We start from the raw sequence: 16,674 nt of genomic DNA on the forward strand, positions 1-16,674 counted from the left end.
CGAGGGTCCCGCTTCCTTACACAAGCCCCACCAGGAGGGGGGGACCCCTTGTTTTAGGGTCCTCCAGGCCCCACACATGGCTTGCCTGGTCTGTTTTCCTGCAGGTGCCTTGGCCCATGGTGGGGGGGGGTGTGGGGGGGGGGCAGGAGGTGTTTCCCCAAGGAGGGGAGTCCCAGCTGGAGCCTGCTGCACCCCGAGCTGCACCAGCACCCAGCAGCCGCCCAGCTGGTTTTCCAGGGGAGCATTTCCCTGTCCCCCAGGTATATAAATATGCATGTGAAAAACCACCAATTAAGCTCACAAACAGAAATTAAGCTCACAAATAAAGATCCTCTCAAAAGTAACAGGCACCCCGGGGCACAGCCGGCTTTTGGGAGCCGGGTTTGACCTCGGTGGCTGCAGGTCCTGAACCCGGTCCCTTCCCCGGTGCAGGTCCCGCAGCCGGATCCGGCCCTGCCCTGGGTGCAGGGCAGGGCAGAGCGCCCAGCCCTGGAGCCCAGCCCTAACTGGTGCCGCAGCAGGGCATTGCCACACTTCTCTGCCTCAGTTTCCCTACCAGGAAAGGGCAGACTTTAAAGCCAGGTGGGAAGCACGGGGAACAGCTGCAGAGGGGTGCTGGCACCCCGATAGTGGCTGTGACTGGGATGGGGGAGCCGGGGTGCCCTGGACCACCGCCGAGGATGCACGGCCGAGGGGAAAGCGGCCCAGGGAGGTGATGCCAGGTCCAGCGGGGAGGACTCTGAGCCCCGCTCCGGTTCTGGGAAGGAGAGGCAGCTTCTGTATTCTCCCGAGCATCTTGCAGGGATCCGTGCCCACCGCAGAGCCCTGGCCCTGGTTCAGCAACATGCCTGAGCGGGTGCTTAAGGTTAAGCGCACATGTAAACCCAGGTGAGGCGTGCCAGGGAGGGGATTTTGCAGCAGCTGAGGCTAAGCCCTGCTGAATCAACACGTCAGGGTGGTGCCCGCACATCTGACTCCCTTGGCATGACCCAGCAGCGCTCCCAACCTCCGCCCAAACCCCCAGCTCCCGCAGCCTTGCCCTCCCCGACTTCTCACACCCCCGGTATTGCGGTGGCGTGCTCTGCGTGCCCCGCGCTGCGCGCATACCCCGCCTGAGCATCACAAAAACACCCCCTCCAAAATCAAAAAGAAGTCCCCGGCATCACGCAAAGGGTCTTTCTGTCTTTCTCTCTTTCTTTTTCTTTCTCTCTTTCTTTCTCTCTTTTTCTTTCTTTCTTTCTCTCTTTTTCTTTCTTTCTTTCTTTCTCTCTTTTTCTTTCTCTCTTTCTCTTTCTTTCTTTCTTTCTCTCTTTCTTTCTTTCTCTCTTTCTTTCTTTCTCTCTTTCTTTCTCTCTTTCTCTTTCTCTCTTTCTCTTTCTCTCTCTTTCTTTTTCTTTCTTTCTCTCTCTTTTTCTTTTTCTTTCTCTCTTTCTCTTTCTTTCTTTTTCTTTCTTTCTCTCTTTCTTTCTTTCTCTCTCTCTTTCTTTCTTTCTTTCTTTCCCTCCCTCCCTTCCCTGCTTGCTTGCTTGCTGCTTTTAAAAAAAAAAACAAATACAAACCCAACTATCTTAGTGAGCACGAGCACAAAAATCCGGGCCCCACCGCTGCGCTTGGAGGGCGCGGCCCTTTTAAGAGCTGTCGCGGCCCTTTTAAGAGCGGCGGGGCGGGCGCTGGGGCGCATGCGCGGAGCCGGCGGCTGGCACATTCCCGTCGTTACATTCGCTTCCGGCCGCCGCCGCGGCGGTTCCGGGGGGGGGGGGACACGGACCCGGGGGGGTTCGAGGGGGGGGGACCGGGGGTGGAGGGGGGACAGCGCGGAGCCGCCCGCCCGGGGCTGCCCGGCGCGGCCCGGGGGCTGCGGACCCGCCCGCACCATGATGTCCTGGATGCTCAGCCGGGTGGTCGTGTGAGTGGGGGTCCCGGTGCACCCGGGGGGAGGCGGGGGTGCCCGGCGGAGGGAGGGGGGGGATTGCCCGGGAGGGGGGGTGTTTGCCCGGGGCGGTGCCCATTGGGGGGGGGGTGGGCTGGGCTGCAGGGCGGGGGTGCCCGCGGGAGTTGAGCCGAGCCGAGCCTCCCCCCCCCCGGGGGGGGGTCCCTGTTTAACGGGCGGCCCCCCCGGGGTCTCCCTGTGCCGGGGCCGCGGGGCGCTTAGCGGAGCTGCCCCAGGCAGGATTTGGGGGGGGGGGGGGCTGCTGGGGGGCGACCCGGGATGCGCTTGTATAGGGGCAACCGAGCCGTGTCCCGTCCCCCCGCCCCCGCGGAGGTGGGCAAGCGTCCCGGTCCCGGAGCTGCTGGCGGCCCCCTGCCCGTCCCGGGGGAGGGCGAGCGTGGCCTCGGGTCCTTGCCATCCGGCACCCAGGCCGGCTTTCTCCCCTGGCTCCCGCGCCGTGGCCAGCTGGGCTGGGTGGCCGGTGGCCAAAGCGTGCCCGAGGAGCCCCTCGTGGGGAGGGGGAGGGCACCCGCGGCTGCGGGGGTGGGCAGCAGGGGAGGCATGGGGGCACCCCCCCCCCCGCCCCCCCCCGGGCCCGGGTGGACGCAGGAGGTGGTTGGGGTGAACCTGGCTTTGAAGGCCGGCGCCATGCCGCGCTGCCGGTGGGCCGTTTCCCTGCCCGTTCCCCGCAGCCGGGCCGGTGGCGGCGGCGGCGGCCGAGTCACCGGGCCAGGAGGTGAGTGTTTTGGGGATGGCACCTCGCCCGCGTGCCGCAGGGACGGCGAGGCCCGGCGTGCCGGGAGGGAGCTTGGCACCCAGTGTCGCTCTGGCAGGGACGCCGGCAGGGCCGAGCCTTCCTTCGGAGGGAGCTCAGCCTCTCCTGGCCGGGCTCGGCGGGCTGTCGCCTCCGCTCCGCCGCGCTGAGCCTGCGCCGTGCCTCCTGCCACCGCCTCAACAGGTCGGGCCGGTCGCCCCGCGGAGGTGGGCGAGTTTGTGGGAGTTGACGCCGTGCTTGCAGCCGGCTCTCCGGGCCAGTGCTGTCCCTTTTCCCGGTGGCTCCGGGGCCGGCATGGTGCTGGAGGGGCTCAAGGCCAAGCTGCGGCGCTGGGGCAGGCAGCTCTGCTACTCGCTGCTGCTGCTGCTCTATGCGGGCTGGCCCGCGTGCCTCACACCCCCTCTCCGTTACAGGCTGGTTTTCGGGATGCTGTACCCTGCCTATGCTTCCTACAAGACTGTGAAGACCAAAAACAGCCGAGAATACGTGAGTAGGGTGCCTGGGCAGCTCCTTCCCGGTCTTCAGCCCCGGGCTGACGGGCTCGCCCGCTCCCCGCAGGTCCGCTGGATGATGTACTGGATCGTCTTTGCGCTTTTCATGGCCACGGAGACCATCACCGACCTGCTTATCTCATGGTGAGGCCGGTGTGTGGGCACTGCTGCTGCGGGGGAGCAGGTCTGTCGGGGTCCCCGTGCCCTGGGGGAAGGAAGGGGGCTGCCTCCCCCCTCTGCCTGCAAGGAGAGGGGCACGGGCTGCCCTGCTGCCTGCCCGGCACCTGGCTCTAGGCAGACCCTGCATGGGGTCTCCAGGCCTGATGCTAGGGGGAGAGGCACCGTCCCTCCTGCAAGGGAGCAGGACATGCCCTTGGACCCCCCCCCCCCGGCATCTGCTCGCCTCTATCTTCCCCCCCTCTCTGGCAGGTTTTCCTTCTACTACGAGATTAAGATGGCCTTCGTCATCTGGCTGCTCTCCCCCTACACCGGGGGGGCCACCCTGCTCTACCGCAAATTCGTGCACCCCACGCTGTCCCGCAAGGAGAAGGTAAGGGCTGCCTGGCTCTGAGGAGGGGGTCCCACATGCCCTGGGGGGCTGGCCGGGGGCTCGCAGGACCCTGGGCTCCCGGCGCTGGGCTGGCGATGCCCTGGGACGTGCTGCTGTGCGCACTCAGCACCGCCGCGGTTGTCTCGGCAGGAGATCGACGCGCGCATCGTCCAGGCCAGGGAGCACGGCTACGAGATGATGGTGCGCTTCAGCAAGAGGGCCTTCAACATGGCAGCCACGGCCGCGGTCCAGGCGGCCGCCAAGGTACCAGGAACGGGGCAGGCTGCTCCGCTTCCCTGAGGATGCTTCGGGCCCAGGGATCCCGGGAGGAAACTGCCACCCCGGCATGGGTGGCCTCGGTGGTGGGGGTGTCAGGAGAGGGGTCTCTGGGTGCGGAGCCCTGCCCGGTGGGATTGCATCGCCCTGGGCTGTTGGTGTCTGGACCCACGTTCGGGTGCCCCGGTGCTTTGGGGTTCGCCCTGTGGGGCTCGCTTCCATCCTTCCTGTGTGTCCCCCGCAGAGCCAGGGCACGCTGGCTGGGCGGCTCCGCAGCTTCAGCATGCAGGACCTGCGCTCCATCCCCGACGAGGCCCCCGTGCACTACCGGGACCCCCTGTACATGGAGGAGCAGGAGAGCCACAGGCAGCTGCTGGGTGAGCTCGGGGGGGGATCATAGTGGTGGGGGGCTCGAGCAAGGCCCATGGGGGGGTGGGGCCGTGCCGGGAGCTGTCTTGTGCCCCCCTGTCCCCAGCCCACAGCACGCCCTCGGCCAGCCAGCGGTACGAGAGCGAGACGGAGAACGAGGAGCTCTGGTCGGACTTGCAGGTCTCGCACGAGCCTTCCTCCCACGGCTGGGACCCCAAGCCCCTCTCGCGCAGCCAGAGCCTGCGCGCGGCGAAGAAGACTATGCCGGCCAAAGAGGTACCGTGGTGGGGAATGCGGTGGCGTGGAACTGGGCTGAGGGGGATCTGACCCATTCTTCCCCCTGCCCAGGGCTCTTCCTGGCTCTTGCGCAGCCGGATCAAGAAGAAAGTGGCTCCGCCGGAGCAGTACAGCTAACGGCCCTGGGGAAACCCTCTGCCAGGAGCCTTAACACGAGTTTGCTGCTGCAGCACCAGGAGGGAGCCACGGTTCTTGCACCCCCGGCCCTGGGGAGGGGGCTCCCCCCCGCGTTACACTGTAAATACCTTCTCTGACCTCTGCCCAGCTGCACTGTGCACCTCCAGCCGCCTCGCGGAGGGGAGGGGAGGGCAGCTCGGCCCCCACACTGCTCCCGGCTGTGCCCCCCTCCCAGACCCCACTGCTGTGGGTCGGCGCCGGCGCCTCTCCCATGGGGTCCGGCCCCCCCTTCTCCTCCCACCTCATGAATGCTATGGGCTCTGCTGGGCACCCCCCCCCCCCAGCCTCCTGCTGCCACGATGCCTTACTCCCCACATCCCCTCTCCCCTGGCAGCCAGCGAGGGGACGTGCCTTGTCCCATCTGTCCTCTGAAGCCAAAGACACAGGCCCTGGCCAGGCCCCCCCCCCCCCCCCAGCTGCAGGGTGACCCCCCCCATACTTGAAACTGCGGTGCCGGTGCCTGACCATGCCCTGCCCAGCACTACACGGCTTTTAATGTTCTCCCCTCCCAGAGAGGGGCTTTTGTACACAGAAAAATAAATGTTATTTCAGACTTTCAGAAGCAGGAGTTGTCCCCTTTGCTTAAATGCTGTCCCCTTCCCCGGGAGCTGGGGCTGTGTGGGACTCTCTGGGGGTGCATCGGGCTGCGGGAGGCTGCAATGCCCAGTCCCCGTGGGGCAGAGCAGGACTGGGGGTGCAGGGACGCATCTCAGCCCCTCCTTGCAGTAGCCGTGTCCCCCACGGCGTGGCAGCAGCAGCAGCCGTGGCACTGCCGGGATGCCCAGGCCCCCGGCACGCAGCCAGGGCTGCAGACAGACGTCCCTGTCCTGGCTGCCAGCCCTGGCTTGTCCTGATGGCCCCGGCCATGGGCAGCTGCCCTCTCCCTGCCGGGGCTCCCCGATCTCACCCGGGGGGTCTCTGCTCCCTTTGCTCCTTCCCCCCGGGACTTGTCCCCTGCCCAGGTGGGGGACATGAGGCACAAAGCCTCTGTGGGGCAGGCAGGGTGGCACAAGGTGACAATGCTGCTCCTGTTGCCTCTTCTGCCCCCGGGAGACCTCCTGTCCCCTGCTCTCTGGCATCAATCCTCTCGCTCCCAATCCTTTCTGCCCTCACCCCAGCTTTGTTTTTAGCCCCTGGCTGCTTTCTGCCTTTGGGGGGGGGTCTTCCCAGGGCAGGGAGAGCGTCTGCCCCTGCCTGCAGCCCTCCCGGGGGGGCAGCTATCCCAACGCAGAGCTGGGCAGGGGGCAGGCAGGGCTGTGTTGGAGCAGATTAGGTAGAGGTGGCTGGATTAGCCATGTAAAACTGTCTCAGAGATGATTACTTAAAGCAGTGGAGAAGGAAGGCTGGGTGGGGACAGCGCGAGGGTCCAGGGGCTGTCTGTAATCCCCCTAAAGCCGCTTAGGGGAGCGCGGTTCCTCCAAGGATACAGCCCAGGGGGGCTGCTGGGGCTGCCTGCCTGCCCTAGGTACCGGTGCTGGGATGCTGAGCTGGGTAGTGGGGTTCCCCCAGCATGGGGGACTGCAGTCCCCGGGGCTGGCTGGGAAGAGGCTGGGGGCATGCTGAGAGTGCGATGGCAGCAGCGTTGGAGCCTGAGCATCGTCCGTCCCCAGGATGGGAGGTCAGTGGGGACCTCTCTGTTTCCCAGCTTGGGGAAACTGAGGCACAAGGACCAGCGACTTCAAAGCTTAGAGCTGGGAAGGGAACCAGGAGTCCTGGCGCCCGACCCCTGTTTTGGCAAGTGTCCTGTGTATTCCCCAGGGAGAGAAACCCCAGGAGGGGACAAAAGCTGCCTGGGGTGTTGCGGCCCGTCCCCCTGGGGCCGAGGCAGCCCCCTCCGGTGCCAGCGCTGATCCCAGCTGTGTCAGCTCGCGGGCCTGTGCCAGGCTGCAGTCAGCAAAGCTGTAATCTCCCTTGGCTGGCAGTGCCCCAGCCCAGCAATTAAGCGGCTGACCTGAGCTCGCCCGGCCGTGGCAATGGCCCCCTTCGGGGACGGGGTGCCAGGCTGTGCTGGCAGCGGTGGGCTGAGCCCCGGCTGGCACCGCTGCGTGGTCCCCTGTCCCGTCCCCCCCGTCTCACCCTGGGGTGGAGTCTGTCCCCACTGGAGCGGGGTGAAGCGTGCCCCTGCGGTGCGCGGGGGTTGCGGGAGGTCACGTAAGCAGGGCGGCTCACGTCCCCGTAAGCAGCTTCCCCGCTGGGAAGGCATTAGCGGGAGTGAGGGTCAGGTCGCTGTCCCTGGCCGGTGGCTCCTGCCAGCCGCCCCGCTGTGCCCCCCGCTCCCCTCCCAGGGGCTTCCCTGCTCTCCTCCCCGCGTCCCTGAGAGCTGGCAGGGGGACTGGGTGACACAGGGGTGTCCCCTCTCCCAGCGGGACAGGGACGCTTCTGGTGCTAGGGAAGCATGCTACTAAACCCCGGGCAGCTGGTGTCCCTGGGACAGGCACTGCCCGTTCCCGGTGGGCAGCAGCCCGGAGACAGCGTGAGCCAGTGCCTCGGCACCGCTGAAGGTCAGCGCTCGGGGGCTGCTGTGGCCGGGCGCTGCTGGGGGTGGCAGCCCCAGTCCTTCTCCCCGTGGCTGGCTCTGCTCCCTCCCCGGGGAGCGCCAGGTCGCAGGGCGGCAGGGGCCCGTTACTCATTAATGGGATCTGCCGGCCAGACCTCCCTGGGGAGCCGCTGGTTGCTTTGGGTGCCGTCCCCAGCGCCCTGCTGCACCCACCCCTCGGCATCTTTGTGCATCCCCCCCCGCCCCCCCCCCGTGCTGCTGCTGGGACCGGGTACCGGCTGAGCCCCCCGAGCCCATGCTGGTGGCACCGAGCGACCCAGCCGTGCTCCCCCAGCCCCCCCATCTCCTTCCCAGCCCCTTTCCCAGCTCATTTTACCCCACTGCAGCCAACCTGGGGGCTGCTGCCCTCCTGGAAAGGGGGGGATGCTGGTTCCATCCCTGGGGCTCCCCTCACTTCTCCCCCCCCCCCCCGCCCCCCACCCAAGCCGGCTGTTTCGGGGGTCCCTGGCAGAGCAGCACCCTCCCACAGGCTGGCCCCTCCGCAGCGGGGGTCCGGGCGTCCCCCATCCCTGGCCCCCTCCGGCCCCGCCGCCTGAGTCAGCTGTTCCAGGCAGGAGCCATGTGAGGCCGCGCACACATGGCTCCCCACGCAGCACAGCGCTGTATTTTTAGCAGACGGTATCAAAAGCATAATTATGTCTGTTGTTTAAATGCAGCCTCTTTTCTGGCAGCCCCGGGAGCTTTCAGCTGCCTCCCGCCGCAGAGGGCAAGGAGGCGCGATGCGGAGCTGCGGGCGGCACGCTGCCTGCGGGCAGGGGGCTCGGCGGGGCAGGGGCTGAAAGCCCCCCCCCCCCCCCCCCCCATTACCGTCACCGCCGGGCAGGTAAGACCTTCCTCCCCCATGCTGGGGGGGGGGGCACAGCACCTCTCTTGCATCCCCCCCCCCCCCCCATGTTCTCAAACGCACACCTACCCCCGGGCTGCCATCACCCCACTGGTGAGGAAGAGGATGGCGGGTGGGAAGCGCAGTGGCAGGAGGGGCCGGGGAAGGGGCGTTCGAGGTGGCAAGGGTGTGGGAGGACACGGCTGAAGGAATGCTGCATCCCCCCGCTCCCCCCCCCCCCCCCCCGCAGCTGCCTGTCCCCCCAGGGACCCGTCTGTCCCCAGCCAGCCCTGTTCACAGCCTGGCCCTGCCTGCGCTGACACTGAGGACGATTCCGGCTCTGTGTCCCGGGGCCGGAGCCGCGTCCCCGCCGTGACACCGGAGGACACACAGAGGCTTTTATCCGGGGGTTTTGGGGACCACGCTCGGGGGGGCGCTGGGATCCCTGCTCTGGGGACCACGCAGCATCGCCGAGCATCGAGGGAAACCGAGGCACTTGCCTTGCTCCGGCAGGAGGAACTGGGCAGCGAGCAGGCAAGGGGGCTGCCCATCGTTCGTGACTCTCTTTTCCCCGCGCCAGGAGCCGTGCTGCCCCATCGCCTGCCCGGTGCCAGCCTGCCCATCGTCATGGCTGGCCGGCAGCGGGGCGCCCCGGCAGCGCGGCGGGCGCAGAAGAGGGGCCCGGGCTGAGGGCAGGAGACCCCGGCTGCTCCCAGGTAGGTGCTGTCGGGACCCGGGTGAGCGGGGCAGCAGGCAGCTGCCTCCCCTGCCTCTCTGGCATGCAGGTGGCAGAGGGCTGCCGGTGTCCCTGGCTGCCGTCCTAAGCCTTTGGCCCCGGGGGCCGAGCTTTTAATTACATCAAGGTATTTGAAGCTGGTTGCTGGTGCTGGGCTGGGTAAACAGGAGTCCCGGGCGGGTGGGGGGGGAGCCGAGGGGGTGGCGCAGGATGGGCGCTGTGTACCCGTGCTGGGGCTCGCTGGGATGGCTTGTCCTGCCTGTCCTCCCCCGGGATGGGAAGGAGGGATGTGGGGAAGGGAGCATCCAGCACCGTCCATCACCGGGTCCTGCATCCCCCTGAGCATCCCCCCGCCGTGTGCGGGGCTGGCACGCAGCCGTGGGCACGGGGGACACCGGCAAAGGTGGGTTGGCTGCGGGCAGCTGTGACGTCCCCTGGTCCCCTCTCCACAGCCGGTCCCTCCTAATGGGGACAAGCTGCCTTGCTGCCTCCACCTCCTTGCCCCATCTCAACCTTCACCTTGAGGCTGTGCAGCATCCGAGAGCTGCCCGGGGAAGGGGTGACCGGTGCTGCCCTCCCCTCTGCGGGGGGTAGGAAGGGCAGGGGGTGTCAGGGTGCAGCCCCCAGCTTGGGGGAAGCGGCTCGTCTCTCCCCAGCAGCGAAGCGAGCGGGATTAGCGATGCTTACTTACCTCCCCAGGGGAAAGCGGGAGATTAGGGCCGGGAGCAGCGTCCGACCCTGCGGCGGTGGGGCCGTACCGGCGGGGCGGCTGCCCAGGCCACGCCGTACCGGCAGCCAGGGCTGGAGGGGAGCGCAGGCTGCCAGAGCAGTTGGGCTGTGGCCCTAATTCCCAGAAAGCTGCTCGTGTGGGAGTGAGTGTCCTCCCGTGCCCTCCGCTCCGCCGCAGCCTCCAGACTCCTGAAGGTTTGACGTGGGGTTTTTTTTTTTCCCTTTTTTTTTTTTTTTTTTTTTTTAAGCACCGGGCGCAGATTAGTGAAAGCTCTCACGACCATCGTGCCCGGTGCTTGGCAGGGGGGGAAGGGGGCTGCCTTCCTCTGCCTGCGCCCTTGTCTTCCTCACCTGCGCTGCGGTGGAGGCAGGTAGGTGTGTGCCGGGCTCAGTGCCGGGGCTGGGAGGAGGACGAAGGAGGAGGAGGAGGAGGAGGAAGGGCTGGGGCTCTGTGGATGCAGAGGGAGCTGGAGGGAGCTCTGGGCAAGCCGGAGAGGGGGCATGTTGAGTCCATTTTGCATGAGAAAAAGGCTGGATTTCAGGCTGCTTTCCCAGCCAGAGGTGGCTCGTGGGTCCGGGTGCTGCGGAGCCCTTCACCGGGGTGCCTGGAGCCGGCCCGGGCAGGGCAGGTGACGTGGGCACCAGGGCAGGGCTGGCAGGCTCCTCGGCTGCCTGCGCTGCCGGAGCATCATCGCAGAGAGGGGCTGTTGGGGTACCAGTGAGCCTTTTGCACCGGGACCCCCGTCCGTCCCCCTCCCCAGTGCTGGAGCATCCCAGGAGCCCCCTGCCCTGCACGGCCATGCATCTCCCCATGGTCCCAGGGGACACCACGGGGACAGTGTCCCTCCAACCCGCATCCTCGCGGTGACTCTCCCTATCCTCTGGCGTTGAAAGGGGCAGGGATGCCAAGGTTTCTAATTCGGGCGCTTCTGGCCTCCCGTGGAGTCTTTCTGGCCGGTGCTTGGCTCGTGGGTGTTCGCAGTCCCTCTGCTCGCCCTCTGATTTAAGAGAAAAAAACAGGGAGATCAGAGCTCTGGGGCCAGCTGTGCCAAGCCACCAAGGCAGAGCCCCCCCCACCCCCCAGGGGGTTTCTCTCCCAGCAAAGCTTGAGCTGGCAAAACTGAAGCCCAGCCCAGACCCCCCCCCCCGCCCCAGATTGCCCGGGGGGACCCTCCACGGGTTGTGCCGGGACAGGCAGTGAGCAGAGGAACACCGGCCAGAGCCACTGTGCCACGGGAGGCAGGCACGGAGCCTGCTCCTGGGGACGGGGTAGGACGGTGGCCAAGCCCCAGAAGAGCTTGCCGGCCCCCACGAGGGCGGCGCTGGCCCCAGGGAGGCTTCGCGAGGGCCTCGGGTTCCCCAGCACGGTAGGAGCAGCCCTGCCATGGCTGGGAGCCGAGGGCAGCCAGGACAGCGGGACGCAGGGAGGGTGCAGCGCCTGGAGATGCTGCCCCAGTGCAGGGTGGGAAATTCCCTCCTGTCCCTCCGGCATCCCCCCCCCCCCCGCCTCTTTGCCCCGCCCCAGCAAGGGCTCCTCATGGCCCCCTCCTTGGGGGGGGGGTGCATCAGGGTGGCATGTCCATCCCCTCCCCACCTGACCCCTCCTCGGTTGCTCCCCTCGGCACTGCCACAACGGTCCCGATGGCCGTGGGCATCCGCTGACCCATCCGGCCGTGCCAGGATGCTGCGGATCCTTCCCGGGGTCCTCCCGGCTGCCAGCTCCCCCCGAGCCCTGCCGGAGCCATCATCCCTGGGGAGCGGAGGGAGGGAACGGGAAGAGAGTTTGTCTTTCAGCACCTTCTCATCGCAGGAAGGCGCGGGCTCGCCTGCGCCCCGAGCCCTGTCTGGGTCCCCTCCCTGTTCCCTGGCACCCAGCGGGTGCAGCAAGCAGCAGCCAGGCGCCACGGCACCCCAAACCCTCCCCTCCGTGGCGAGCGGGGCCAGAGGGGATCCCGCTATGGGTTCACCCATGCTGGAGGTGGGATGGGGACCGGCAGATGCCCGCTGGCACTGCAAAGGGACCCTGGTGGCACCCGGCGCCCCGAGCCATGGCCGTGCCCCGGCCAGCAAGGGTTAACCATGGCTCCTCGCTCCCAGCGGGGCCAGACCGCACTGCAGCTGCTGAGCTGTAACGAAGCCCGTGGTCTGATGTTAATCACGCCGCTCGGCTCACGCGGGCCGTGGCCTGCCTTCACCCCGTCGCCCCGCGCCCCCGGCCCTGCCAGCCCCCGGGTGCCGTGCCGAGCCGAGCCGTGCCGTGCCGTGCCGGGGGAAGCCGTGCGGAGCGGCTGCGGTTTATGTAAGGCGTGCGAGCTGTGCGCAGGGTGTCCCTGGGACACACGCACGTTACGTAAACCAGCCTGGCGCTGCTGGCATCGGCCCCCCCCCCCCCCCGCCTCCCTGGTCCCTCGCCGGGAACCCAGAAACGGGGTGCCCACCTGGGGGACCAGCTTGACCTGCTCCCCTGAGACCGTTGCCCCGTGCACCCGGCTGGAACGGCACCCCCGGGGAGTGGGCAATGGGATGGTGGGAGCTGGTGGGTTTGGGGTCGGTGTGTCTTGCTGCTGGGAGGTGCTGGTGCTGGGGGTGTGTGTGGGGGGGACGCTGTGCGAGCACTGGCAGGGTGGTGGGTCCCGGCTCTTGCCCGATGGGCTGCGGGGCACGGCTGGGATGTGTGCAAGCCCAGTGGGCTGCGGGGCAGGGGTTTAAATGGCCCCAGGTACCCCTCAGCCCTCGGCAGGCAGCAGCATCGGGATGCTGTTGTAGCAGCCTCGTGCTCCGTGTTAGCCCCTCAGCACCCCTCGGATCGCACCCTGCCCTTCCCACCCGGCTGTCGTGGGCTCTGCAGCCAGGAGCGGAGGCAGAGGAGCTCTGCCTTCATCCCAGGCAGCCGGAGGAGGGATGGCAGCAGGGGGACGAGGCTCAGCTGCGAGACAGGGTGACCCTGGACTGTTGCATGGGCAAAGTGGCAGCGTGGGTTGAGGACAGATCCTTACCGTTTGGGTAAAATGGGAGGGGTCGCGAGCCCCCGGGACCCCCAGCCCGTGGGGTGGCCATGTGCTCCATGCCAGACATGCCACCGCCAGCCCCCCCTGCCAGCGGGGCTGGGGCGCTTGGCCCATCCCGGCGTTTCTCCCATCCCAGTTTCGCCCGGAGCGGGCGGCCGGCGTCTTTCATCGGTGACAGGGCGTCTCGGCCCCGTTGCCGAACAAAGGGTGCTTTCTTCGTGCGGGGCAGAGCACACCTGCCCGCCTTGGCATGGCCGCCGGTGCCCCTGGGGCTGGGCGGCACCGCCGGCACCACGCCGGTTCCTGGGCGTCAGCAACCCCAGCAACTCGCCCGCCCGCCCTCCCAGTCGCTGCGGGAGCCGGCGGAGGCTGCACGCTCGCGGGGAGCAGAGCCGCCGCCACCGCCGCCTCGTCCTGCCGTCGCTCGCCCCAAGATGCTCAAGGCTGCCTAGTGCTGGGGGAAGGTCCTGCTCGCCGCCACCGCTGCCGCTGCCCTGGGTGCCCCTCTCCCTGGCCCCCCCCAGCACGCCGGGAGCCCCCACTATTAGGACAATAGGCAGGAGGAGCACAGAGCCCCCCAGGCCAATGGATCAAAAACTCCAGCTCCAGCATTCGGAGAAGAACGTCCCCAGGGCCGCCCGGGCGGCTTTCTGCCTCCTCCAGATCCCGGAGCCAGACCCCTTCAGCCTGTGGGTCTAGGTGCTCCCGCCCACCCGGTTTCGCCTCTCTGGAACCCGGTGCTGCCGGCAGAGACGCCCGCTCGTCCTCGTCGCTGCAGGGGAGGCGGCGGGGTCCCCGATGGACCCTCCAGGTAGCTGGCTGTGTTGTGGGATGGCAGGGATGCTCGCCAAGCTGCGGGACCGGCTTCTTGTGCTCTGGATGGGGTGAAGGGCAGGGGACAATGCCGCCCCGGCGAGCCCGGGGGTGCTGGGGGGACCCCAGGGATGGTGTGTGGCAGGGCGGCCTCAGGGCACCAGGAGGGACGTGTGCTGGGAGCATCTTCCCAGTGCGGGGCTGGATGGGAGAGCCCGGCTGGGCCCTGCGCCCCGGAGGGATGGGGTGGGTGTGCCCAGGGTGCCCCCACACCCCAGGGGTGCCCCTGCTTCGGCAGGGTGCCCCAGGGTGCTTCCCGAGCAGGGGCTTGGGCAGCAGCATGGGAACGGGGACTTTGACCTCCCCTGGGCAGGGGACGTGACGGGGCCGGGCAGCTCTGGGGACACATGCTCCTCCTGTCCCATGCTCCAGTCCCCGTCCCCACCCCGGCTGCCTGCCCGGCCATCAAGGCGGCTCTGTCCCACCCCGGAGCAGGGCTGCAATTTTGCAGGGGCCCATGCCTGTCCCCCTCAGCTTCTCCAGCTGCCAGGCAGGGAGGGCAGGAGGGCAAGGGGTGGCGTTTGCTCCGCCGGGAAGGGGTGCGATCGCCGGCTGCTGCAAGGACTGGCTCTGAACCCCGTGTCTGCGTGTGGCCTGGGTCCCGGAGGAGTGTTAATCCAGCAAATCTCCCCAGGCATTTCTACCAGGAGGGGCCTCTGGGAGCTGGGAGCTCCCCCCTCGCTGCAAGCCCTCCTGGGAAGCGCAGCCCAGCCTGCTGGAGGCGAATACCTGTGCGGGGCAAGGCCTCCCCACGCTGGGTGCCAGCGGCCGGGCGCAGGGCCAGGCTGGGCGCGGAGGGACGGGTGGGCACGAGGTGCGTCCTGGCTGCCAGCCCCAGTGGGCTGGGTGCAGGAGGGACGGGACGGGGTGGGGACCTGCACTCCAGCCACGTGCCCTCCCGGATCGTGCATCCTACCAGATGCCGTGGGGCACGGGAGCCCGGCATCCCCTCGCCGTACCGGGGAGCCTCCCATCTAGCATGGAAAGATGGAGCCGGGGGGTTGAAAGCAGCCCCCCCAGCACCAACCCCCACCATCCCCGTGCCTCAGTTTCCCCCCCATTGCAACCCGTGCACGGCTGCCCCAGCAGTGTTTGGGCAGGGTTCGGTGCGGTGCAGCATGCCCCACTGATGCCCCGCTCCCTGCCCGCAGGGTCCGGCCAGCCCGGGACAGCGCTGAGCACCACATGAGCGGCAAAGCGGCATGGCCAGCGACGCGAGGATGGGGGAAACCCCACCGCGGTGGAGGAGAGCCCAGGAGGCAGCGCAGGACGCCCGGGGGATGGAGAGCAGCGGGGTGGTCCTGCCCCGGGGCACCGCCGCCGAGCTGGGACTCCCGGGCTACCAGGAGCCCGGCAAGCTGAGCTACAGCACGGAGAAGGGGTGTCCTGGAGGGGCTCCGAGGGATGCTTGGGGTCGGGCCGGGAGCTCGCCGGCGGCCGGCTGGGCTGCCCCTACCCGCCGGCCCCGCCGTGCCTGCGGGACACCCTGTGCCACTCCAAGGACGGAGCCGAGCTCCCGCCGCTGCTGCCGCCCAGGAACGGGCAGCCCAAGGCAGGCTGGGCTGAGCCCTGCAAGGAGCCCCCGGGGCCATGGTGGACTGAGGCCGTGCTGGCCCCCCTGGCCCTCTACAGCCACACGTACCACCGCTACCCCCTGCCCTTCCCGGGGCTGGAAAGCCAGCACCCCGGCACCGCTGGCAAGTCCCGCGCCACTGCAGGGGAGGGGGCCGGCGACCCCCCGGCTTTCCGCCACTGTCCCTTCCTCGTGGAGGCCAAGCACAGCCCCTTCCTCCTGTCCTCGCTGCTGCCCAGCGGACCCCCGGCTGACCCCCCGTTCGGTGGCGGGGGGCCGGAGGGACCGGGAGCGATGGGTGACAGGCGCTTTGCCGGCGTGGACTGGCGCCTGGGCTCCTACGCGCCCGCCTGGGGCCAGCCCCTCTACCTGGGGCTCCCGCCGAGGTGCAAGGCGGCTCCGGCCTCCTTCGACGACTGCTCCAGCTCAGGGAACAAGGTAAGCAACCCCAGACGGCCGCGCTGGTGCCCGGCTCTGATGGCGGCACGCCTCTGGCTCCCACGGCCTGGCTCCGGAGCGGGGCTGCTCGGGGCTCGGCTCCCCGGTGCACCCCGGCTCCCCTGGGTGATGGCAGGCTCCAGCCTCAGCTGAACCTGGCTGGGAGCGGCGGGTTGCGAAAGGCGATGCTGGCACCCGTGCCCAGGGCAGGGCCAGGCTGCACCCGGCGTCAGCGGCCCCCGAGCGGGATGCAGCCCCCGGCTCGCTCCTGCAGCTCGGCAGGGTGGCAACGCGGTGGCAGGGGGGGGTCCCAGCCCCCCGAGGGATGGGGCAATGCGCCCCTGGGGGGATGATGCTCTCCTCCCCGGGGTGGCCCTGCAGCATGATGCAAGCCCCCGGGCTGAGTCACGGCGTCGGGAGCCACGGCACGGAGGTGGCGGGAGGCAGAGCCGCCAGCCGTGGGTGCGCCCGTCGCACCCCGCGCCGCTGCGGCTCCCCATTCCTTTCCCACGTGGGCAGGGGCGACACAGGCACCCCATGGGCTCGGCCACCTGGGGCTGGAAAGCACGGGCAGCTGCCCAGCTCGGGAGGGTGGTGGCGGGAAACTGAGGCAGGGCCACAGGATGCTCCCCATCACCACCTCCCAATGATGTGGGTGACGGAGGCAGGGACGGGGACCCACATCTGGGGTGACACCAACCTTGACAGCCCCTCTGCTCCCCTCCAGGAGTTTTACCCGAAGAAAGAGCCCGGCTTCCACCCCCCGGCCAAGGACCAAGCCCCATCGCAGCTGCTGGGCAAGGGCCAGGCAGGGCAGGACAGAGATGGGGAGGGGGAGCTGGCAGTGCCAGAGCTGCCGGGAGCCCCGTGGAGGGATGGCCGAGCGGGGGGCAGCTCGGCATTGCCCGCTCCCCATGCCTGCACGCCTCCCCCCAGCGCCAGCCACCCCCTCTTCCTCCTGCAGCCCGGCGCGGCGGGGGGCTGCGGGGGCCCCTGGGTGGGCACACGGCCCCACGCTGCCAATTTCCCCCCGGAGCCGGGGCCAGGCCGGCCCTCTGAGCCAAAGACGAGC

The 16,674-nt window shown here is 68.6% G+C and overlaps 2 protein-coding genes across 2 annotated transcripts in view; both read left to right on the forward strand.

The window, feature by feature from the left end:
* Nucleotides 1–1,826: 1,826 nt before the first annotated feature.
* Nucleotides 1,827–5,427, forward strand: REEP4 (receptor accessory protein 4). Its single transcript, XM_076358974.1, has 8 exons — nt 1,827–1,906; nt 3,119–3,191; nt 3,264–3,340; nt 3,626–3,746; nt 3,897–4,010; nt 4,267–4,399; nt 4,498–4,667; nt 4,740–5,427. Exons 1-8 carry the CDS (start codon nt 1,875–1,877, stop codon nt 4,803–4,805), a joined length of 786 nt encoding a protein of 261 aa, XP_076215089.1. The 5' UTR covers nt 1,827–1,874; the 3' UTR covers nt 4,806–5,427.
* A 4,568-nt stretch (nt 5,428–9,995) lies between these two features.
* Nucleotides 9,996–16,674, forward strand: part of HR (HR lysine demethylase and nuclear receptor corepressor) — a gene marked incomplete in the record, with an annotated part of 10,199 nt that continues 3,520 nt past the window's right edge. Inside the window, 4 exon segments of the mRNA XM_076358836.1 lie at nt 9,996–10,081; nt 14,743–14,974; nt 14,977–15,602; nt 16,330–16,658. Of these exon segments, the coding sequence (XP_076214951.1) occupies nt 14,794–14,974; nt 14,977–15,602; nt 16,330–16,658 (1,136 nt within the window).

This window comes from Aptenodytes patagonicus, chromosome 24 (genome assembly GCF_965638725.1).
Source record: "Aptenodytes patagonicus chromosome 24, bAptPat1.pri.cur, whole genome shotgun sequence".
NCBI classification, from domain to species: Eukaryota; Metazoa; Chordata; class Aves; order Sphenisciformes; family Spheniscidae; genus Aptenodytes; species Aptenodytes patagonicus.

Coding starts and splice junctions, on each gene's coding strand:
- REEP4 (XM_076358974.1), top strand. CDS start 1,875: ATGATGTCCTGGATGCTCAGCCGGGTGGTCGT. Junction 3,747..3,896: donor CGCTGTCCCGCAAGGAGAAG/GTAAGGGCTGCC, acceptor TTGTCTCGGCAG/GAGATCGACGCGCGCATCGT. Junction 4,400..4,497: donor GAGCCACAGGCAGCTGCTGG/GTGAGCTCGGGG, acceptor CCCTGTCCCCAG/CCCACAGCACGCCCTCGGCC.